Source organism: Lepisma saccharinum, chromosome 2 (assembly GCF_977018435.1).
Source record: "Lepisma saccharinum chromosome 2, izLepSacc3.1, whole genome shotgun sequence".
Lineage (NCBI taxonomy): Eukaryota > Metazoa > Arthropoda > Insecta > Zygentoma > Lepismatidae > Lepisma > Lepisma saccharinum.
In genome coordinates, this window is record NC_139230.1 from 203,836,417 (window position 1) to 203,861,801 (window position 25,385).

Below are 25,385 nucleotides of genomic sequence, written 5' to 3' on the forward strand. Positions count from 1 at the left end.
AAAACTTTCGGATCAGGATCCGTTTTGCCATCCCACATGCGCTTCTTTGGAAAGTAAGAATGTGTTTATAACATATCGTTACCTGCTAATATACATATACGTATATATACAGGGTGTCGTAAAACTCTTTCAACAACGCTTGTGTGCTGGTAGATATCATAAAAAAAAGTAACTTTTCCCTATAAAGTTTACCTCGAAAGCGCTTAGTTTCTGCGCTATAAGCGCTTAAAATCTATCCTGTACGTATGCAACCCAACACAGCAAACGCTTGCTCTGACATAACTACCAGGGGCGAGTGGCAGGGTTGCCACTAGCGTTCCTCGTTAAGAGGGACGGATTGAAAACAACAACTTGGGAGTCTGGCCTGAGCAAAATCCAAACATTAATGATACTTGCGATGTTGTAAGAAGCATTGACAGTATTTATAAACTTACCAAGACAAATAATGGGCAGACTGAAATTAAAGATTACTCATTCCAAAATATCTCTATAATTGATTGATTGATTAATTTGGTTTAATTTAATTCTGCCACCTTTGGCTAATCGCGAAGATGAGGATGATATGATGAAATAACAAATGACACCAATGTCTAGGCCAGGATTTAAACCCGAGACACCTGGCGCCGTAGCGAGCTGTGCTAACCACATCACCACGGAGTGTTTCGTGTATCATGCAAAATCAACAATTGCGAGGGACACGTGAGATAGGGGAAATCCACGAACGAACAAATGTAAACATGATGTGTTTGCTGCCTCGCTTCGAACACACAGACTGTAATGTTATTACAATTAATTTGAAAATTATTCATATGTGTGCTAGCGTTATTGCTAATCGTGTTCGTCTCATAAGGAAATAATTGCAAGGCTCATTTAATTTAATGATTGATTGATTCATTGATTGATTGATTTGCTATATTTTTCTTCGCTTCTTGAGCCACTTTTGGCTAATTTGCAAAGATGGGGATGAGTGATGATATGATGAAATTGATGAATGGACACTCACAAACATCCATGCCCAAGCTGGGATTCGAACCCAAGACCCCTGGCTTATTTTAGAAAACAGTGGCAACATATAAATTTTAGCGACAACTGATATGCATGTAAGAAAAATTATGTTTTAAAAGTGGGATTCAAGAAAATCCCAACGATTATTTGCAATACTAGGAACATGCGAATTAAAAACTCTCTCTCTCTATCCCTATCTTTCTTTCTCTCCACTCAAACTGGTTCATCTTGAATGCTCTATTAAAGAAGTTGTAGGAAGAAATTAATATTTTATTAAAAGGAATTTCTGTGAGTTCGGTGCCTACTGCCTGTACTAGTTTATTCCGCACTTCACGATAACGTTTGATATTGGTACATGAAGAGAAATCCTCGTAATTTACACTCTTTTCATGCGTGGGAATTAGTTTTCTCATTTTGTGTCTTTGCTTCGCATTCTGATCATCGGACGTGAAAGAAAAATAATAAAAAGGAAACCATTGAGTACACGTCATAAATTGTACATTCATTGTAGCAACTTCATATCAACAATGAAATGTAAGAGTAACATTTTTGGAAGGCACCAAGATGTCAACTTTTAGTTCACCCTGGAAACAACATTTTGTAGCAAACGAGCGGGGTTTTGACATCTAGATTAATTTCCGGGCTAATTCTTGTGAATTTCTATTCTTGTCGTTGTACGTCATTTTTCTGCACTTTCAGGCAAAGAGTAAATACGAGGACGAAAGATCCAGTGACATCCTTGTCCAGGTCGGAACTCGTGTCCGGAACATTCGGTAGAGAGATCATGTGTTGATCACTAAACGTACTCAGTCACCGAAGTGGCTCAAGAATATTCATCTGCTGGACATTCTTGTTTCTTTTCAGGCTACTTTTTATAACGAATTCGATTCGTAATAGCGATAGTTCACAATATTCTAATAAATAAATTGTAATAACATTACAGTCTGCGTGTTCGAAACGAGGCAGCAAACACATCATGTTTACATTTGTTCGTTCGTGGATTTCCCCTATCTCAGGTGTCCCTCGCAATTGTTGATTTTGCATGATACACGAAACACTCCGTGGTGATGTGGTTAGCACAGCTCGCTACGGCGCCATGTGTCTCGGGTTTAAATCCTGGCCTAGACATTGGTGTCATTTGTTATTTCATCATATCATCCTCATCTTCGCGATTAGCCAAAGGTGGCAGAATTAAATTAAACCAAATTAATCAATCAATCAATTATAGAGATATTTTGGAATGAGTAATCTTTAATTTCAGTCTGCCCATTATTTGTCTTGGTAAGTTTATAAATACTGTCAATGCTTCTTACAACATCGCAAGTATCATTAATGTTTGGATTTTGCTCAGGCCAGACTCCCAAGTTGTTGTTTTCAATCCGTCCCTCTTAACGAGGAACGCTAGTGGCAACCCTGCCACTCGCCCCTGGTAGTTATGTCAGAGCAAGCGTTTGCTGTGTTGGGTTGCATACGTACAGGATAGATTTTAAGCGCTTATAGCGCAGAAACTAAGCGCTTTCGAGGTAAACTTTATAGGGAAAAGTTACTTGTTTTTATGATATCTACCAGCACCCAAGCGTTGTTGAAAGAGTTTTGCGACACCCTGTATATAATATACATACATACACACACATATATATAGTGTGTGTGCGCGCGATTTGTAATTAATTAATACATATACAAGGGATGTCTAAGTCTCCCCCTCCGATTTCCATGAAACTTGGCAGGTGTATAGAGGGGCCCAAAGGAAGAAATACGTGTTTCAGCTAAAAAACTGTTTTAGGGGGCACCCCCCCTCTCAAATGTCAAGATGAGGAGAAATTGAAGTGGGGATCTGACCCCGAAACCACGTAAATATGGTATAGGAAGAAACAGGGGGCATAGGGCCTCTCTATACACCTGCGAAATTTCATGGAAATCGGAGGGGGACACAGGGGTCAGATGATCCCCAAGTCAATTTGTCCTCTTCTTGACATTTGAGGAAGGTTTTGCTCCCTAAAACAGTTTTTTAGCCGAAACAAATAAACACATATTTCTTCCTTTGGCCCCCTCGATACCCCTGCGTAGTTTCATTAAAATCGGAAGGGGACACAGGGGTCAAATGCCCACTTACATTTGTCCTCATTTTGACATTTGAGGGGGTTTCCCCTAAAACAGTTTTTTTTAGCTGAAACAAAAAAAAAACTTTCATTTCTTTCTTTGGGCCCCTCTATACAACTGCCACGTTTCATGGAAATTGGAGGGAGAGACAGGAGTCAGATCTCCACTTCAATTTGTCCTCATCTTGACGTTTGAGGAGAGGTTACCCCCTAGAACAGATTCTTAGCCGAAACAAAAAAACAAAACACGTATTTCTTCCTTTGGGCCCCTCTATACATCTCCCAAGTTTCATGGAAATCGGAGGGGGACACAGGGGTCAAATGCCCACTTAAATTTGTCCTCATCTTGACACTTGAGGGGGGTTGCCCCCTAAAACAGTTCTTCAGCCGAAACAAAAAAATACGTATTTCGTCCTTTGGGCCCATTTATACACACACCTGCCAAGTTTCATGGAAATCGGAAGGGGATACAGGGGTCAGATCCTAACTTCATTTTGTCCTCATCTTGATATTTGAGTGGGTTTTTGCCCCCTGAAACCGTTTTTAAGCTGAAACAAAAAAACGCGCATTTCTTCCTTTGGACCCCTCTATATACCTGCCAAGTTTCATGTAAATCGGAGGGGGACAACACGGAGGTCAAATGCCTACTTAAATTTGTCATCATATTTACATTTGAGGGGGGTTGCCCCCTAAAACAGTTTTTTAGCCGAAACAAAAAAAACACGTATTTCTTCCTTTGGGCCCGACCCTGTGGCCGAGTGGTTAGCACATCGCGCTGCGACGCCAAGGGTCCCGGGTTCGAATCCCGGTCGGGTATGGTTGTTTGTGAATGTCCATTTTCATCAATTTCATCATTTCATCACTCATCCCCCATCTTCGCAAATTAGCCAAGAGGCACAAAACGCGAAGTAAAATAAACTAAATCAATCAATCAATCAATTCTTCCTTTGGGCCCGTTTATACACACACCTGCCAAGTATCATGGAAATCGGAAGGGGACACAGGGGTCAGATCCTCACTTCAATTTGTCCTCATCTTGACATTTGAGGGGGTTTTGCCCCCTTAAACCGTTTTTTAGCTGAAACAAAAAATACGTATTTCTTCCATAGGGCCCCTCTATACACCTGCCAAGTTTAATGGAAATCGGAGGGGGACACTTAGATAACCTCCCTTGTTAGTCTTACACTTTGTAATTACCGTGCGTCCATTTCGATCTGCAGCCGAGAGATCGGGAGAAGCGTGGCGGGCGGCGCTGGCGGAGATGCCGACATTTGCGGCCTGTAATGCTCGCTTATTTTTACGGACATATCCAGACATTTATATAAATATTGCAAAACGAGCACTAACCTGGGTTATAATTCATCATCTGTAATTCATCCAAGTTCTGCAATTATATACACAAAAACATACGCTTTAGAAGTGACGATAAGAGTCACAGATAATAAAACATTTTAATCATAGTTTTGACCAGCAACGTCCTGCTTAAGTTTATATCCTTGAAAGAGTTTTGTGTCGATGGGGATCGTTTGGAGGTTTCGAATGTGCAACACTGTATCAAGATTACGCTGCCGACGAAACCATTAAAAGTCAATGGTTTTCGTGAGCTTCCTTGCAATCCAAAATCTCCAAGCTCGAGTTTCTTGTTCCTTCGCGACTAGATGAAGACAGAGCTGTGAATATAGTGGCGAGCAATGTAAACCAAGAGCGTGTTAATTTCATACTGTGCGCAAGAGTGTTATTCTTGGTTACTTGCCGTTACTTGTTTGTGTTATTGCAGTGTGTATGTGTGTTGTGTCAGTGAGACGATTGGAATGCCAGCCGCAAGATTCACTTTAGAACAAAGAATTTTTATGTATGACACTTACGTGAAAACAGACTCGTGTCGAGACGTGTGTAGGCAATTTGTACAGAAATTCCCATGGGTTTCACTTCCACATAGAGATACAGTTAGACATCTTGTCCTTAAATTACGAGAAACTGGATCGTTAAGTTTTAAAACACCTAACCAAAAACGACGGATTCTAACCGAAGCAAAACTCGATGAAATTGGGGCAGCGTTAGAAAGTTATCCAAACAAACCTCTACGCCGTGTTTCACAGGAGATGGGAGTGTCAAAATCATCAGCACATACAGCCACTAAGCTACTAAAATTAAAACCATACTCTTATAACACAGGTTAGTGCTCGTTTTGCAATATTTATATAAATGTCTGCATATGTCCATAAAAATAAGCGGGCATTTCAGGCCGCAAATGTCGGCATCTCCGTCAGCGCCGCCCGCCACGCTTCTCCCAATCTCTCGGCTGCAGATCGAAATGGACGCACGGTATATAACACTGCATATATTATAATGTTTTATTTTAATTTGTAAAACTGTAACTGTAGAAAAATTGTATAATTTTTGTATAACATTTCTATCTTGTTATATGTGTTAAAGGTTTCATCCTGGAATGGAATGTCTCACATTTATGTGTGTTTCCATTTTCAATACATTCGAATGAATACATATTCGTTTCAATGGCATTTACAAAATCACCTCTGACATTTTATGTTAAACAAGTAAGATTATTTTTGTGCACGTGTGTGTTAGCCGATGCGTAGCAAAGTATTTTAGGAACAACACTTGAAAAAAATTCTTGTGGGACTAAATAATGAAAAATTTCTTTGTAATCGAAGATCATAATACCTTTTAAGGTGTGGTAATATTATAATGGGATTGAGATACGAAACTTTCGGACCCGGATCCGGAATTTTCGGATCCGGATCCAGATCCGTAACTTTTGGATCCGGATCCGGATCCGTTTGGCCATCCCTATTTCACATCACTTAAGGCACCAACGGGTTTTCGAGTCATTAACACACGAATGAAAGTCAGATTACGTCGACAGACTGAAAGGTTAAAATGACCTTGGAGGCATTTACAAAGCAGATAAGTCAATCAGGTTGGCTATTGTTGTCAGTCAAACCAGCTGTATCTCTGGGTCACTACCCTTGTTTTTGAAAACAGGTTTTTCTGTTTCATGTGTTCGCAATTAGGACGTTTTAAGCATTGTTCGCAATTAAGACTGTTCGCAATTAGGACACAACCTTTTAGAGAACGAGGGAGACGGAGAAGAATAAGTCAGGTACAGGGAGAGGGAGAAAAAGGAAAGAGAAGATAAATGAAAAAAGAGAAGAGGGAAGAGAAAGAATGAAACGAAATGGGAAAAAGAAAGTGGAAGAAAGAAAGAGATGTGTAGAAGGGAGACATAGAGAGAAAGAAATAAGAAGAAAATGACTCAGAAAATGGGAAAGAGAGAAAGATATAGATTGGAAGAAAGAAAGAGAAATATGGAAGGGAGACAGAGAGAGAAAGAATAATAGAAAAATCAATCAATAAAATATTATGGATAAAGAAAATAAAAATGGGTGCGCAGCTTGCCTAATACGAACATAGTAAAACTTCTAAGCATGCAACTGTAATAGGATTACTGTTGTTACTGGATCTGGATATAATAATTCAAGCACAACAGGTATTTGTTTACTTAATTATGAATTACACTATAATTGAGCGGCTCGGGAGTAAAACTTCATAACCAACACTTTGTTCAAAATTGAGTTAAGATTGGATGCAGATGCTGGACAGTCTAAAGTTGTGAATGGAGTTCCTTCAGTGATGGTGAGAAACACGTGGAAACATCGTGGTAACCCATAAACCACAAGTAATGGACGAACTTTCACTTGCGTCGTTTTTCTCGGTTTCATATTTTTGTAGGTTATCAAGTTTTATGCCCGAGTCGCTCAATTTATAAATATGCCGTTAGAAATATTATCCAGCAATAACATATATTGAAACCAATTTTTCACAGTAATTAACATTTAACCATATTTATATATTATTTAGGCTGTTTTGAAAAGTTAACGTCCTATTTCGTAGTTTTTCATAAATACAGTATTTTCCTCTTTCAATTGGTGCGCGTATGTTGGTTTCAAAAATGCATAAAAAATTGGTTTATTTAATGATTTGGTTTATTTTATTTCGCTTTTCTACCACTTTTGGCCAATCGCAAAGATGAGGATGAATGATGATATGATGAAATTTATGAATAGACACTCACAAAGGATACCCATGTCCAGAACGGGATTCGAAGCCAAGGCCTCTGGCGTCGTAGCGCGCTGTTCTAACCACTCTGCCACGGAACTCGGCGAGATTGTGCTTTTATCTACAGACACACACACACACACCTAAGTAATCCGGGTTCCAGTCCGTGACCTGGGCATGGGTGATCCTTGTGAGTGTCCATTCATATATTTAATCTAATCATCAATGAACTTCGTCACCGCGACTAGCCAAAAGTAGCAGAAAATCATCGTAAAGTAACAACAACACAAACGCAATAAACAATAGAGAAGATATTATGCAAACTTTTTTTGTGAAACACAACTTTAGTGAGAAAGCTGGTGCTGCATTGCACGTACACGTCTCCTGATATCGAGCATAATAGAGTTTTGACTATGATTGATTGATTGATTTGCTTTATTTTACTTCGTTTTTTGTGCCACTTTTTGGCTAATTTGCGAAGATGGGGATGATTGATGCAATTGATGAATGGACACTCACAAACATCCATGCCCAGGCTTGGATTCGAACCCGGGACCCCTGGCGTCGTAGCGCGATGTGCTAACCACTCTTTTTTTAAAAAGGAATACCCCTATTCGGTAGTATCCTCCGTCATTCACACATTTCTCAAACTTTCATAAATGTCAATTTTCACTGTATTCTCGTTTTTTACTCATTTTCGGACAAACACAAACATCCAAGTCCTAGCCGGGATTCGAACCCGGGACCCCTGGCTTTGTAGCGCGCTGTGCTAGCCACTCCGCCACAGAGGTCGACACAACTCCGTTAGGGGGGGCGGCTGTTTTGACTATGTTCAACAGACGATTTCTATACTTGGTTCTAAGATAAACTAGAGTCAAAAACGATTCTTCACACACCTTTGTCATATAAGCTTTCATCCGACTTCTGTGGCGGAGTGGTTATCACAGCGCGCTAGGGCGCCAGGGATCCTGGGTTCGAATCCCGACCTTGGTATGGGTGTTCTTTGTGAGCGTCCCCTACACCAATTTCATCTAATCATCACTCAGTCTCACCGTTGCGATTATCCAAAAGTGGAAAAAAGTGATGCTAAATAACAAAACTCAAATCAAAACACCAATGCTTTCCAGGCCTCTTCCTGTAAATCTTGTAAGTCAACCCAGATATTCGGAACGGACTTTGCTTGACGATATAGCAATGTTTCTTTTTTGTAATATATTTTTTAAATAATAAGTTTTAAATAGATTTATTTAATAATTGGGAATCTTATTTTCCTCGAACCCCCTCTCGTTGTCCGCTGACATAGGGTAAGAATTGCTGATCTCAATGAGACTTTCGGCTGACTACGCTCATGGACCTCGTATGCCAAAGCAGATGTTTTCTCTGTAGGACAATTCTACCAGAAGGCAGTGGGAATGTAATATCGAGAGGTTAAATATCTCGGCTGCTTTTACGCACCACAAACCTCTCTCCGACCCGGAACTGTAGTCGGAATCGCGTTGTTCGCAACAATTCTGAATTGGCTTTATGCGACCATTGTAGTTCGTAGGCCAACCTCACTTTAGTGTCCACCTTACATTAGCTTAATAGAAACTGCAAAGTGATTCCGTACGGCAGAATCACACACCTATGTCCTTACTCGTGCACTAGAACAAGTGTTTTGACAGAACCACATAACTTATAAAAAGTTTGCGATTTGGAAAATAATGCAGTGAATTGAAAATGTTCTTCAGTCGTATTCGCTATAAAGTATCAATCCCGGGGTGTTCTTTGTGAGTGGCCCTTCATCAATGTCATCGAATCATTACTCATCCTCTTCTTCGCGATTAGCCAAAAGCGAAGTAAATTAATCCAAAGCAATCAATCAATCAGTATAAAGTATTTGTTGCTGTATGTTCGAAAATTTGTGAAAATTCTGGTTTCGTGGTAGAGTGGTTAGCATATTGCAGTATTAAATCAGAGTTCTAGGTACGAATACTAGGTATAATAATTATATTTAGTTTATTCGCCAGCCAACCTCATTGTTTTGATTAACCTAAATGGGTAGATGAACGACGGAAAATACAAAAAGATGGAAATAGTAATATTCCTGTGAGTATAATGTTACATCAGTTGTGAGACGTTTTTAAAATTATAAGTCAGCTTGGGAACCTAAGTTACTCGAAGCACATGGCATACCGCATGGAGCCCATATAGAAAATAAACAGCTTACACAGAGGAAAAAAATGTTTGGAATAACCAACAAAATAGTTTCTGGCAACCAAAGCATTTGTTTAATTGGGCGGTAAACAAATTACCAGAATTACCAAAGAATGTATTTATTTATTTATTGATAGAGCCAAACAGGTGGTCAGAATTACGGTTATTTCTTCTTGTCTTTTGTTACCAGAAAGCTAAACCAAACGTGTTTTGTTGTTTCAAACAAATAAGTTTTTTTCTGTGTACATTATTTAAACTCATGACCACTGATATTGCAATACAATAGACTAACAACTAAAGCACGAAACACTCAAATGTCTACACAGCAGTTAGCCTTAGGTGTGCGACATATGAAATAAACCAGTTACCCGATCCTCCATAATAACAGTATGCGAACACAATAAAGAAACTAAAGTTCATGGAGCAACGAAACATTCAGGACCAAGAGCTGTCACGCAGTGTCCCATTGGGTAACACGTGGTCGGTGCATCAAGTCCCATCCCAGCTGTTTTCTGGCTTACCACCTAGTATTGCTGTCAAGTAGCATCCAAATTGTCCTCACTATGTCGGGTTAACACCGATCGATTCCCGGGATCGCTCGCACCAAAAGCATGAACACTAAACGTTCGACCTCTCAGGAGTTTATTGGTGTAGTATATCAGGATTCATATCCATTTTATTGTGTTCAAACAAATCTGCATGCAAACCTATACCTATATATAACAGTTCACCTCTGATATCTAAAAAATGCATCGAATCTCCATAAGCACCTTATTGTAATTCAAATGGATCAGGGAATTGTTTTTATAACATATTATATTGTATATTTTATAATATTTTTCATATAAATTTTACATTGCATTACATATAATTTGAAATTGTATGTAAATATAAAAATGTTAACTTATTTGTATTTTTCCTTACAGCTTCACTCGGAGTACAGGAGCACTTATAGATGGCACGAGTACACGGGTCCACGCCAGGAAGTTATTAGAAGACCGCCACAGCCAGCCACAAGTGGTAAGTAAATTAGCAATTTTACATTTACAGACTTTACTTTTACATTCTAGACGATATGCAATAGCTTCTTCCTTCCCTTAGTAGGCTTTGATATATATGGACATGAAAACTTCCGAATTTACACATACATTGTGCATACTTATAGTGCTGGCACAGTTAAAGTAAGCGAGGAAAGAAATGTATATTTAATTCGTTTGTTATTACCATAGACAATATTCGGAACAAAGGTGCTGTAAACTTTACTACTTCAATTTTGGAAAACAGTGCCCAAGCTCAATTTCATTTTTAATCTTGTGAACCTTACTTTTTCATTTTAAAATTTGCTTTGGCTTGGTTTGGTTGATATATACTTATTGTCGATTACTTGTAACATTAAGATGGAAGCGTTCGTAGGATGAAGCCGTCCGTTGTCTTCACCTCATTAAAGTCACCATCTTAGCATTTGCTTCGAGTGACTGAGAAAAAGCACGGAAAACTTAAATCAGGATCACCGGCTACGGGGTTTGAATCCACGTACTTCCATGTCAGATAGTTCTAGGAGTAGCAATGATTTAGTATTTGGTGATGATTTGCTTCCCATTCCCATAGCTCCGTAAATATTCATTTTTGTCCAAAAGTAAATCATCATTCATATTAAAACTTTGAGAAATCAAATACATTGTTTTTAATTACAATGTTAAAATTGTCTGTAATCGGGCTATTGGAACAACAGCAATATGATTTTCATCTTAATATTTTAGATTTTTATCTTCAAGTACATTTATTTTGAACTTCACAATAATTTATTTTGCATTTAAAATGCGTTGATGAAAATTGACCGTACATAGAAACACCAAATAAATCCATGTCATACCTTTACGTAATGCACAGAGATGGATTGTGTAGATCAGATCCCATAAAAAAAATCAATCGTAAAACTAGAAGATGGCTTATCTCTTCCCTTTCTTCTAGAATCAGGTCAACATCTCCTGATTGCAACCAACTTGACCACCCTTCAGCAAACAGAAGAAACCTGGAAATCAGATCTTGTCAATAGACCACAAAATACTGACATTGAAACTGTAATTTAAGTTCTTTGGCATTTTATTCGGACATAGAAAACTCCAGGAAAATTATTTTTCATCGTTGACCTTTCAAGTGTAATGAAATGTGGTTACTGAAACTCTAGTTCCACAACTGTTTCAACGTCCTACACAAAACTACTCTCTTTTTCTGGAAACTGCCAGAGATTGTGGAAATGGCCTGACATAATTCAACTGACCCTATAACTTTTGTTGATAAGATCCGACATGTTTTCTACAATACGGTAAAGTAGAGGCATTTATCACATATGTGGGCTTCCGATTTTCTCTGCCTTATATCATACTTGCCTCCGCTCTTCATCATGTAAGATATCATGGATATTTCGAAAGATACTCATTTCTCAGATACCACTGTAGTATTATGAGTAGGTTTCTTCTGCCGACTCCATAAAATCACACGAAGTTGGTTTGGTTGGCTTTCATGCAGCATTGTTCAAATAATATGTAAACTGTGAATGCGATTTTGAATTCATCTAATTATAGTTTATCAGTTTCTGTTGTTACTTTTAACCTAATGAAAGCAATACTCGATGTAAAGCAATAGAATCAAAAAACAAATATTATTATTATTACTATTTTAAATGTAAAACCGCTGTCGGCTTCTTTTCTGGAACACACACACGCCTTCTCTTTCTCTTTCTCTCTTTCTCTCTCTCTTTCTCTCTCTCTCTCTCTTTCTCTTTCTCTCTTTCTCTCTCTCTCTCTTTCACACACACATATATATGCATGTGTAACGTAAAATTTGGTGTTAATTTGAGCTTATGCCACGAGGTGAAAAGTGAATAGTTTGGAATTCTCCTCATTATAACTGGATACATTTATTAAATTACGTTACACGCTTGGTAAAACAGCCGAGGCTACTCGCACGAGATTGCTAAAGCAGATGATTGATTGATTTGCTGTGCCAATCAAGATGAAAGCACCAGCATTTACATGATGGACATTTGAGATTTCTCCCTGGAGCAAGTGGGCGGAATAGACATTGCTCTTCGGCGGCTAGACACATCGTGTCCTGGTACGTACAATCCCTTACAGGTCTCATCTCGTTGCCGTATGGATGTCAGCAATGCACATTCCTCAAGCCAGTAGTCCGTCTGATGACTAGAAAATTCCTTGCTCCCAGGAAGATTACTCAAAAGTCACTGTACACTGGGAACAAAGTGAGCTTCAGCTAATTAATGAAGGTTTCAGAGTTTCTATGTCATCTTCCGTACATATGCTTGTATATTTTTGAATTGTTATTTTAAGTTCACTTTATGCACATACAGGCTAATCAGAACTGAACCTACAGTTTAAAGTGGGATCCAAACCACTGTGCAATGTGCCTCCACCGGGTATCGAACTCGTTACCCTATAATTACAAGGCGACGATGTTACCATTACGCCATCTTTTTTTAACCCCTAAGCGGCATCCTTTACCACGCATCAAACTCATATATGAAATCTCTTTTTTATTCAGGGCCTCCCCGCTGGCGCAGTGGTAGCGCCATTGCCTTGTAATCAAGGGGTCCCGGGTTCGATACCCGGTGAAGGCATATAGTGGTTCGGATCCTACTTTAAAGTGTAGGTCCAGTCCCGATTAGCCTTACTGTGCATAAAGTGGACTTAAAACGCCAGATCAATCAATCTTTTTCATTCAGGACAGACGAACACAAATATCCATGTCCGAACCGAGATTCGAACCCGGGACATCTGGCATCATAGCGCGCTGCGCTGAGCACTCCGTCACGGAGGCCGATAAAGTCAAAGAGGTCACATCCATGTATGGATGGATATCTCCGGGTTCGATTTCCGGTGGGTGTAAAATTCAGTAGTTCGGATATCACTTTAAAAAGATCAACTCGGATTACGTTTCATGTGCATAAAATGTACTTTAAAGAGATAGTAATTACTTCAGCAAGAATCTCTACTTTACACAAGAATGTACTAGACATATTTTATTATATTCAAACATGAAAATGGCTTAAAAGATAAATATGACGCTCCAGAAATAGCACCGGGTTGTTAACATTTCCTAGGATGTGCCCCATTACCTGCTCCATTTCTGCTTTCCGCTTTGCGCTCTCTAAAAATACCTTGATACCATCCACCATACATTACAAGCCTCGTGTGTTTCTCTGTCTCCCTGTATATGGTGAAGCCTCCAGGCATGACTACAAAGAATGGCTTTCTCCGGAGTTGGTGTCATAGGAAGACAGAAAAATACTTCACTTCACAAAAGACAATTGTTGCAGAAAGATTGAAATGAATATATAAAGGATATTGAGATGTCCCCTTGCTGGAGGGCAAAGGTCACTAACTGTTCTGTGAATCAGAAAGCTTATTTATATTCGTCACATATACACACACACACACATGAAGTTGCGGATTCGATTCCTGGCGGGAATAAAATTCAACAGTTCTGATATCGCTTTAAACAGTAGATCCATTATGTGCATAAAATGCTCTTTAAACAGATAGTAATATTACTTCCGCAAACCATCTCTGCTTAGCAGTGACGTGCGGTGACGTCGACACTTGGGGTAGCAATCAGTGGCGTGCTCAAGGGGGGGGGTTTGGTGAGGCTCATACCCCTCCCCCCCTTTATTGCCCAGTATTCCTAAAAATAGAACGTCAATAACAGGAAAAGATTGCAAAATGATGAATGAGTACTAAAAAAAGTACACGTAACCCACGCCCCATTTGAAAATAAAAAAAATTGATTTGACTACTAAGCCAGAGATCCTGGGTTCGAATCTCGGCTTGGCCATGGGTAGGTATTCTTTGAGTGTGTCCCTTCATCAATTATATTGTATCATCTTCGCGATTAGCCAAAAGTGGCGGAAAAGCGAAGCAAAATAAACCAAATCAAGCAACCAATCAATGATTTGACTTGATTTTTGTTACTTAGCGTCGCTTTTTTCTCACATTTGGTTAATTGCGAAGATGATACGATAAATTAATGAAGGGACAAACACAAAGAACACCCATGCCCAGGTCGGGGTTTGAACCCGGAACTCCTGGTGTCGTAGCGCGCTGTATAACCACTCCCTCACGCTTGGTTTATTTGGTGTTTTAAGTCCACTTTATGCACAGAAACAAAACAGGTAACAAAACAAACTTGTTTGTAGTTTCTTCAGTAATATTCATTTGGCTTCTTGAGTTCTGAGATATATTTTTCATTTCAAATTATTTCATTATTCACTGCAGAGTACAACACAGGAACAAGAATGCACGCTGATCACGGGTTCGAATCCCGGCCAGGATTGTTCGAGCTCCCTTCATTAATTTCATTACATCATCCTCATTTTCGCGATAACCAAATGTGGCAGAAAAGCATAGTAAAATAAACCAAACCAACAACAATATGAATGTGCGATCTCTTGCCCAAATAAATACATCCGTTGGAGGCCAAGAGATTAGTATATTTAAAAAGAACACTACTAAAACGAGAGCTAGAGAGAGCCTGAGCAAATATTTGTAATTTAATCATTATATATTCCATATTTGAAAAAGAAGAAAAAATAAAGAAAGCATAACATTATTGTCTGCACATAACACGTTCCCATTTCATAAATAATAAAACTACATCCCATATTATACATACATATTGTACAACGTGTAAAAGATTGTGTAAATACAGAGAACATAAGTACTGCAAAATATTTTCCCTTGAGTTCTTAGAGGATTTACAATGGAATCGAATGGAAACCAATCCCCTATCTGTCCTATAGGAGATAGACTGGGGGACCTGAAAGCACGAGCTTTCAACCATTTCAGCGGGGGCGAGGTAGAGGGAGAAATCTTCCCTTTTCCTTCGGGAACCAGTTTCTACCTGGAACTGCTAAGGCGGAAGAAGAGCGAGCTAGGCCAGTTTTGTCCGCGGATCACACCGATGGACGAGAAGCGCGTGAAAAAGAAAGTGTTGCATATGAACTGTGGCTTTAACAAGACAATAAATATTGTGATTTGAAAATAATTGGAGATGTGAGATTGATTGATCTATCTCTGCTAGACTATCTACTACTCAGTGCACGTCACTGCTGCTTAGTCATACAAAGTCACGCAAACAAATGGAAGTTGGTGTGTACTAGAATTTTGAGTTGCTGTTTTAAGTCCACTTTATGCACAGTAAGGCTAATCGGGACTGGACCTACAGTTTAAAGTGGGATCGGAACCACTTGTGCCTCCATCGGGTATCGAACCCGGGACCCCTTGATTACAAGGCAATGACGCTACCACTGCGCCATGGGGGAGGCCCGGTGTGTACTAGAAGAACGTAAACTTTTCATCAAATAGAAATAGGTCTTTGTTATGTTCTTAATGTTCGTCTGGGGACTACCCTGGTGGGTAAAATGAGCTGGAGCATAGTGGTTATGACATCACCTCCACTGTGGCCCCTGGTAGCCATTTCTTATTAGAGGCTGGGTGAGCCTCAGAGCCACTTTTATGCAGAGGCATTGTCGGAAGACTCCCGCCCGACATCACGCACCCCGGGAATCGAACCCGTGTCTGCTGCGTGACAGTCAGACACTATACGGACATCTTTCTTCTAAACCTTTAAGCGGTAATTTCCCCTGTGACTCTCTTTCTCTGTTTCTTTTATTGTCTACCTTCTCATTCAGAACAAGCACGGACATCCATGTCTTACCCGGGATTCGAACTCGGGACCCCTAGCGCTGTAGTCCGCTGTGATAACCACTCAGGCACTGAGGTTGACAGTTATTGTTCTGCTCTTAAAAATAATTTACCTTTTAAAAGGAAATGTCTCAATTATGTTGTGATTTGCATATTTAATTCGAAGATTACTAATTTCATCAGTCCCCTATTTACATACACAGTCGCGATTAATTTTGAGAAGTTTAAAGGCGACGTGAGAAAACACAAAAATACAAATATCGAAACAGGCGAGAAGCATTCTGGACCTCAACATTTTTGTGGAGGGAACTGTGTTATAATTGACTGCTCCCTACGATGTTGTTGAATTTCACACCCTCGTCCAGTGGCGGCGATTGGGTTTCCAAAACTGCGGGGGGGAGGTGCCAAAACTGTGGGAACAAGGACACTTTACTTTCCCTTGGTAGATAAGGTATAGAATAGTGAGGGAGCAAAAGTGACAAAACGTGGGGGGCAACTGCTCCCCACGCCCCCCGAATCGCCACAACTGCCATAATTATTATGATTGTTTTACCTCTTTAGATTAATCGCTATGATTAATACGAACAGTGATTACATGAAATTGATGAAAGGACAAGATACAGACTGACCTCTCCGGTAGCGCAATGGCTCATGTTTTTGTTTTGTAATCAATGTGTCCCGGGTTCAATTTCCTATGGAGTACCCACATAGTGGTTTGGATTCCACTTCGAAGTGTCCGGTCTCAATTAGCCTGCCTTAGCATTAAGTAGCGTTGAAACAAACTACTACTACTGCTAAAAAACAACAACAACAACAACAACCTCCTCGAAACTAGATCTCTTGGTGGTGAGATCGAGGACCGACTGCTGGACACATTCGGCCATCAAATAAGCTAGGAATGCTTTTCTATTTGTAACTGCACCTGGTGTGCTTATCTTAAAACATTCCCACACTTGGCGTTAAATAAAAGTGATGCTATCATCAGTACCAATCTCCGTATTTTCTTAAGGATAAAGTTAGGCTGAGAGGGTATTGGCCCTACACACAGAAAGCTAAATACTTCAAATCTATTTGATGCCCCAAAAGCGCATACATTGATGCAATAAAGTGTGTTTTTTGGCCTTTAACAAGAAGCTGGTTTACAATTTGATACATTTTTGTACATCGTTTGTAAAGTGCATCATGTGATGCAAGCCTGTATTTCTTTCTGTGTCGAGCTGTACTTCCATACAATTGATACGTTTTTTGATGCACTTCTCTGTATCTTTCACGATGATGTACTTGGGCCTCCCCGATGGCACAGTGGTAGCGTCGTTGCCTTGTAATCAAGGTGTCCCGGGTTCGTACCCGGTGGAGGCACATAGTGGTTCGGATCCCACTTTAAACTGTAGGTCCAGTCCCAATTAGCCTTACTGTGCACAAAGTGGACTTAAATAACGAAGTAGATGCTGAACATCTACTCTGCCAGATAAATTTTCGAATCCCGTCGTCGAAAACTAGACTCAAGAACGAAGTTTTTCTTATAAAGAAGGCTAGATCGGAAATTAAAAAGAAATCTCCATTGTGGAGAATGTGCACCAGTTACAATACATTGCTAATCAAGAATAACACCATTGACATCTTTTCTATGAACCTAAGGGACCTCAGTAAAGCCACTATTAACACAATAACCTAAGCTTAAACACATAATTTCCTAATGAAATTATATGTGATCAAGTGTGTGTGTGTGTGTGTGTGTGTGTGTGTATATATATATATATATATATATTGGAAATAATTTTAAATGTATTTTATGTAGGTGTATATGTATGTGTATATATATATATATATATGTATGTGTATATATATATATATATATGTATGTATATATATATTACAGAAATATATGTAATTGTATTCACTATGTATCCTTCACATGGGCTCTGTAATTAGGTATGTACCTGTTGAGTTCGATAAATAAATAAATAAATAAAACACCAAACCAATCGATGATGCACTTAAACATTTGGTCTGAGCTACAGACCTAATGCATTATTGTTTCAACTGATGCATTTACTTTTTTGTGTGTAAGGTAAGTCTGAGATGGGCACGTTTGCTCTCAATTCCTACGAACTACGCAGATCCACTGGAATTATATTATTCCTGATATTCCAGTGAAGTATTATCATTTAGGATCATATTTGAAGCTCATATCTGGAATTAAATTAACACTTGATGTAGTGCTCCAATTTGGAAAATATTATTTCAATACTACTCCTGAGATTTCTACCCCTTTTACCTCATCTCTCACTCACTGGTATACACTTGCAACGGTTTGGACCGAATACGTGAGCAAGTCCGTTTTAAAGAGATCATAAAATGACGTATAGGCTACAGGAATGTGATATGAGCTGAAAATAGTTACTTTTCCTTTAACTACCTAAGTAGTAGAAGGCTCGATTTCCCGCCTTGTTGTTTCAATGCTATTTTCTTACTGTAAAAGATCGATTGCGGTATAATGCAATTTTGCGGCAATGATAGATCCATGAAATGACAATGAATGTAAACATTTTCAGCTACACAATTTTACATTGATTCTACTGATTCATGAAACACAAATGGCGCCATAATGTTAGTAGAATAGTGCAATAATAGAATATCTCACTACTAGGGCGCGTCAGTAACTTGTAAGAGGATAATATTTTCGAAACCGAAAATAAAATGCAGAAAAAGTATGGGAATTCGAAAGACAGTATTTGGAACTGCAGTGGTGCCTATGTGCACGAGATCTACTATCTCGAAAAAATTTAAATAGAAAATAGGATCTAGTGATAACTCGTTCCACAGGTGCCGGTTATGGGGGTGGATTGATCGACCAGGGAGACAAGCCCCCTCTGCCCCCTTTCTGGCCTCTTCACAGTACTCCTTGATTTGCGCAGTTCCAAAATTCCATCAATAGGAAGTATCATACCTTACGAACATGGGATTCTGGTAGTCTTCCGGGCACAAATGCACTAACTGGAAGAATTTTTTTTAATAAGAAATAAAATTTGACAGCAGAAAAATGTAATCTGAAAGTAGAAAACTTAAAGGAGCTTTCAGACGAAAGCGACAAGCGACACGCGACACATGTCGCTTGGGAACGAGCCAATCAGCAGCATTTTTTCATACCGTAGCGGCATGACCGGCCGCACAAACCTGCGTTCGATTGGTGAAATCCTCAACCGTTACGTGTCGCCTGTCGCTTGTCGCTTCGGTGTGAATTCTCCCTTAAAAGAGCTTTCAGACCGAAGCGACAAGTGACACGTTCTCCTCCTTCTAAATCTGTCAATGCCTTTCTTAATTCCTGGCCTACCATCCAGGGTATCTAGCGTTTCAAATCTCTTTCTTTTCACGTTTCTATCTTTCTTAGCCTTTCTATCCACGTTTCTATTATTCTCACTCTCTCTTTCTTTGTATGTTTGTATCTTTCTTACGACTTCTTTTCACGTTTCTATCTTTCTTAGTCTCTCTTTCCACTTTTCTATCTTTGTTACTCTGTCTTCCTTTCCACGTTTCTATCTCTTTGTTTCCACGTTTCTCTATTCATTACTGTCTTTATTTCTCTCTCTCTCTCTCTTTTACTGTTTCTCCCTTTCTCTCCCTTTGCTTTCTCTGTATCTCTCTCTCTCTTCCTTCTTCTGTTTCTAAATCTCTTTCCTTCTATCTTTCCATCTATATCTCTCTCTCTCTCCCTTTTCCCTTTTGTTTCCTTTTCTTCTACTTCTCCATCACTTTGTATTATTTTTATCACTATACCGTTCTCCATTATTAATAATTCTGAAAATTTCTCAACTAGTCTTCTTGGGTGGGCAAGAGTGGGCTAAAGTAATTTTAACATGGAGCATCACCCTCCCGATCGCGGCACTCCTGTATGCGATACTATAAATAGTTGCACCTCGTTACTGACATTAACTTTCTTACATAATAAGTTATTTTATTTAAATTTGCGGTCAAATGAAAATATAGACAGAAAAATGGACGTGATATTTGTTGTTAGAGGATTCAAAAAGTGGAAGAAGGCAGTAGTAAAATTGAAAACTCGTGAAAAATTTTCAGATTGTTTACAGACTCGTTACAGGTTGCCAGTAAAAGCACAATTGTCAACAATCGAAGATTGATTGATTGATTTGCTTTATTTTACTTCGCCTTTTGTGCCATTTTGGCTAATTTGCGAAGATGGAGAGGAGTGATGATATGGATGAATGAACACTCACAAACATCCATGCCCAGGCGAGGATTCGAACCCGGGACCCCTGGCGTCGTAGCGCGATGTGCTAACCACTCCGCCACGGGACCGGCAACAATCTAAGACTCAGAAAACAGATTCATGGTGTTTTATTTCCACTATTTGTTCGATCAAGTATTTTAGACCCTTTCTTTTACTTTACAAGCAAGTAAGCACTTTTTTTTATCAACATTAACAAGTGTTTACTTGCTTGTACCTTAAATTAAAAGAAAACGTAGTCCCCGGAAATATAAATGGTACAATTAGACCCTGAAGTACTGGGATCCCTGCAATGCATTATGTATTGCCTAGCTCTACGGCGATGAGCAAACTTCAATAACAACTTTCGAATGGAAAGTTCTGCTATAGCCATAGAGTTAGGCAACATACATAACGCACTGCAGGAAAGCCAGTAATTCAGGTTCTAGGTGTCCCATTTTTATTTCCGGTGAGTGTACATACAAGAAGAATTAATCAAGTATATTGCAAAGCAATGTGTAGCTTTCATAGGTCAATTAAACACTGATGGAAATCCCATGGAACTGTTTAAAGGTAATATCAATTAAAACTCCCCATTTTGAAGGAATGGCTCCATTCAACTTAAAGGAAAGAGTTCTGCAAGGGACCCAACATATTGAATGCAGTGACTGTTCCTTCTTCCTCTTGTCTATTACATAACTAGGACTAGATTTTTATGAATTTGCAACTTCTTTCTGAAAAGCCAGAAACGTAGTTGCTTTAGTAAATATTTATTTATTTTCTGACAATAAAGGCTTTTGAGAACTATTTGTTGAAGATTTTCGGTTCAATAAGGAATTTTTCTCATTTTAAGTGATTTTCTTGGAAATTTTTTTACATCTGGAGATTAATATTTTTATTTATAACGATTTATTAATTAAAATATTGAAAAAGTGTGCTAGATGACAATCGTTGGTCATTTCTTTTTGAAAACTTGCAGAAAATTTTTGCACAACTCGAAGTTAAACATTGTAGTCGTATGACAGGCGTGGTTGTAACTGATTCTATATACTAGGGACGTTCAATATATAAGTTTCCCTGTGCTATAAAATATTGTATAAAGCAATGCCATTAAGAAGAAGCACATGGTTGACAAGCGCCATCCTTCGTCTACAAGGAACAACAATAGATTCGTTATCAGACGTGAAGGCTCATGCGCTCAAGGGCGAAAAGTAAATGCTTGTTCGCAAAACTCGGGCTCGCATCATAAGGAGTTCAGAAGCATGGATGCTAAGGGCGTTCTGCTTATGGACTTTTTGGAACGAGGAAGAACAATTAATGCTGACCGTTATTGCCAAACATTGGATAAACTGAAAAACGCAATTCGACATAAGCGACCAGATCTCCTGTCAGCTGGTGTCATTCTTCTTGACGATGACGCTCGCCCCCACTCAGCAGTGCAAACACAACACAAAATTGAAGAATTGGGGTGGGAACGGCTGCCCCACCCTCCATATAGCCCGATTTAGCGCCGAGTGATTTCCATCTTTTTCCGGTGTTAAAGTCTGAATTGCAAGGTTACCGTTTCGAAACAGATGAAGAAGTGAAGCGGAATGTGAGAATAGTGCTCAATAGCCAGAGCCCTGATTTTCTTGCAAAGGGTATGGACAACTTGGTGCAACTGTGGGAGAAATGCCTGAATCTCTATGGGGATTATGTGGAGAAGTGAGGAAGGATCCTCCTACACATGTATGTATAGTTTTCTAACGCATCATAAAAATATTTTTTTACAGCATAGGGAAACTTATATATTGAACGACCCACGTACATAAAAGAATCATTTTGATTTCAGCATCACTTTATTTTTTTACATTTTAGCTCATAAATTTTGAGTTTGTTGCTTTAAATTATTTCTTTCTAATAATACGTGTACAATGTTAAAAAATATTTTAGCTAATTTCTTTCAGTTTTAGTTTTGTTTTGAAACTTTTGTAGGTAATAAATACATTGTTTTATGAAATTTTTTGGTAATTTATTGGTGAACAAAATCCTAGCCCTGCTCATAATTTTACAAACATTTTATAAAAAATTCTTATTTTATCAAAATTAATTTTTCTCATTTGGTATATTATTAAATATTACTGCATCCACCTTCATGTTCTGATGAAACTCACTTATTTTGCTTTACAAGCAAAATTATTAATCTGAACTTCTCTACTGTTTTAATGTATTTATTCATTAATTTATTCCATCTACACACGTAATAATTCATCATCTTCGTCGCGATTAACCTAAAAAGTTAGTAAAGCGACGTCAAATAAACAAAAAAGAATTCAATAATAAAGATAGTAACAATAATAATAACGATAATAATAATAACGATGACACTACGTAGTACGATGATAATGAAATTAGCAACCATAAAAATTAGATAAACTCAAGGATGATTTTGTTTTCCATATCGATTAACGACTTTTCGGTATTTTCCGGAAATCAAAAAACATTTGTCTTCCCCATTAATGTAACTAGCGACGGCTATGCTTTTGTATATATATATATATATATATATATATATATATATATATATATATATATATTGTTTTTCTTTTCTGTAAATCTGGTGTACGTACATACAAGTTAATGCATATTTCTATTATGGTGCATATTCTGTCATGAGTTTTTCTACTACTTCCGCTACAATTTGTAGGAAAATGTGGTCTAACTGACACGTAATGTAGAAAATAAAGTGTAGAATATTGTCTTTGATTGAGAAATGTAATTGTTGTTAATAAAATTGGACATTCGCGGTATTACATAAACTCCGCTGTCACCTGCAAGTGAATGTAAAGAATATACGCATATTTAATACATTATTAATGTTACTCAACAGCGTTCAAAATTTAACATTCCATTGCATCTGAATGTTGCCTGTATATTATGCTGAATTTGTGCTTCTGAAGATGCGTATCGATTGCTTTGAGCCGTTAAGTGCTGCCATCTCACGATCGAAACATGAAATAGTAGACAGGCGAACCAGTGTTCACGTCATTGTTGATTTCAAAGCAATCGACATTCCTTGCAGTTCTAAGACACGGCGAATTCGTCAAATATCTACTAACCTTCCAAAGGTTTATTTTAGGAAGAGCTTGCTATCTAATTAGTTTCTATAAAACTCAGATTTGTAACTAAGTTACTTTGCTTTCAGCATACTTGGCCTCGCCATTGCAGGCTGCGGGTTCGAGTTTCGGCCTGAGTATTCCTTCATTACTTTCATCTAATAATTATTAATCCCCATCGTCACTGTCAGACTAACGAGTGTCAAAAGCGACGTAAATTCAAAAAAAAATGCAAACAAAACGTCATCGTCTTGTAATCAAGGGATCCCAGTTCGATACCCATAGTGGTTTTGATCCCACTTTAAACAGTAATTCAAGTCCAGATTAGCCATTTGTACATAAAGTGGAATTAAAAGAAACTCCTACTTCAATACTTTCTGCTGGACACCAACTTCATCATCTGTCATTTTCGCACATACTTATTTCAAGCAAGAACTGATAGTATTTTAAAGAGATATCTTCATTTGGCAAGAAATTGTTATGAAGTTACTTTCTGTAACTGAAATGAGTTAGCCCTTAGGAGGAGAAGAGGGCAAGGTACTTGATGCTCGCCAAATTCAACATTTTTAGCTGCATATGTACAGGGTGGAGGATTTTCGATTACCCAGATTGACCATCTTGTTTAGCAATGCAATGCACAAGACGATTACGGACACTTTGCATGGCACGCTCAAGGACATCCGGGGTTATGCGCTCAATTTCCTCCTTGATGCGTTTCTTCAGCTCTTCCACACTTCCCATTCTGGTTGCAAACCCCTTATCCTACAAGTGTCCCGAAAGGAAGAAGTCTGAGGCGGTTAGGTCGGGGGATCTGGCGGGCCATTGAATGGGCCAGCGCTCCATGGCTACTGATAGTCAAGGCCACAAAGCTGTTTCCGTCGTCGTCCGTTCACGCAGTGTGGCCAACTCTCCATTTTCAAAAATGTCCGAAAAGTTTTCATTTGGCAGACATAGTGTTTCACAAATAACTGTAGTAAATGCACACAAAGTGCAGTAGTAAAGTCTACGTGGCATGTATGTAAATGGGCAAGTGTAGTGAAAAGGATGATATCACATTTTTGGAGTTTCATTGTCTCTAGGGCTGAGTAAATTATTTTCAAACTGGGTAATCGATAATGCTCCACCCTGTATATTATCGTCAGTATGCTTCCAGCTTAATAGGTACCGTAACATACAATTTAGAAGATCCAATTTGTTTGAACACATGCCGTAGAGGCAATGCATGGTTGGGAATAAAAACATGGCGGACGGAATATTTTCAGGTGGTCTTTTGCTTCCGATGTCATGTCTCTTTTATTTCTTCCTTTCTTTTTACCTCATTCTCTCTCTTTCTTTCTTCACCTATCTTTCTATCTCTTTCTGTCTCCTTTTCCGTATTCCATCTCTTTTTATATCTTTCTCTCTTCTTCTCTGTCTCTCCCTCATATTTTATTTTTCTAACTCGTTCTTTCTCTTTTTCTGTCTCTATTCCATTCCTTCCTTTTTCTCTTCTCGTTTCGTTCTGTCTTCCTCCTTTTTTAATTTTCGTTTCCTAACTTGTTCTCTCTTTTTCTGTCTCTTTCTACTTCTTCTCTCTCTTCTATCTATCTGTCCCATTCTGTTTTCCCTTCCACCTTCTTCGTCCTTTCTTTTTCACTCGCTCTGTTTCTATTATATTTCTTCCTCTTTCCATTCCTATTTCGCCTTTCATCCTCTCTTATTTACGTCCCTCTCATTATGTTTTCCCTTTCTTCCTTTTATTACTCTTTCTTGTTAAATTCTTTCTCTTTTTTTCTGTTTCTTCCCATCTTATGTCATCTCTTTCTCTTCCTCTTTTGTTTTTTGTTCTCTCTAATTCTGGTCTCTATTTTCTCGTTTCTTCTTCTCATATCTATCGAAGTATTTACAAAAATACAACATATATCTTAAAGCAAAAAGTGTGTTTAACTATTCAATTTTAAATCACAATTTTCTATCTCTCTTTAGT

General features: G+C 38.5%; 1 protein-coding gene across 5 annotated transcripts in view; it reads left to right on the forward strand.

The window, feature by feature from the left end:
• LOC145984273 (uncharacterized) overlaps nucleotides 1-25,385 on the forward strand; it is a 466,606-nt gene that overhangs the window by 94,468 nt on the left and 346,753 nt on the right. For all 5 annotated transcript variants that reach the window (XM_083117902.1, XM_083117903.1, XM_083117905.1 and 2 more), the window contains exon 2: nucleotides 10,307-10,400. In XM_083117902.1, coding sequence (XP_082974028.1) covers nucleotides 10,307-10,400 — 94 coding nt within the window. The remainder of the gene's footprint in view (nucleotides 1-10,306; nucleotides 10,401-25,385) is intronic.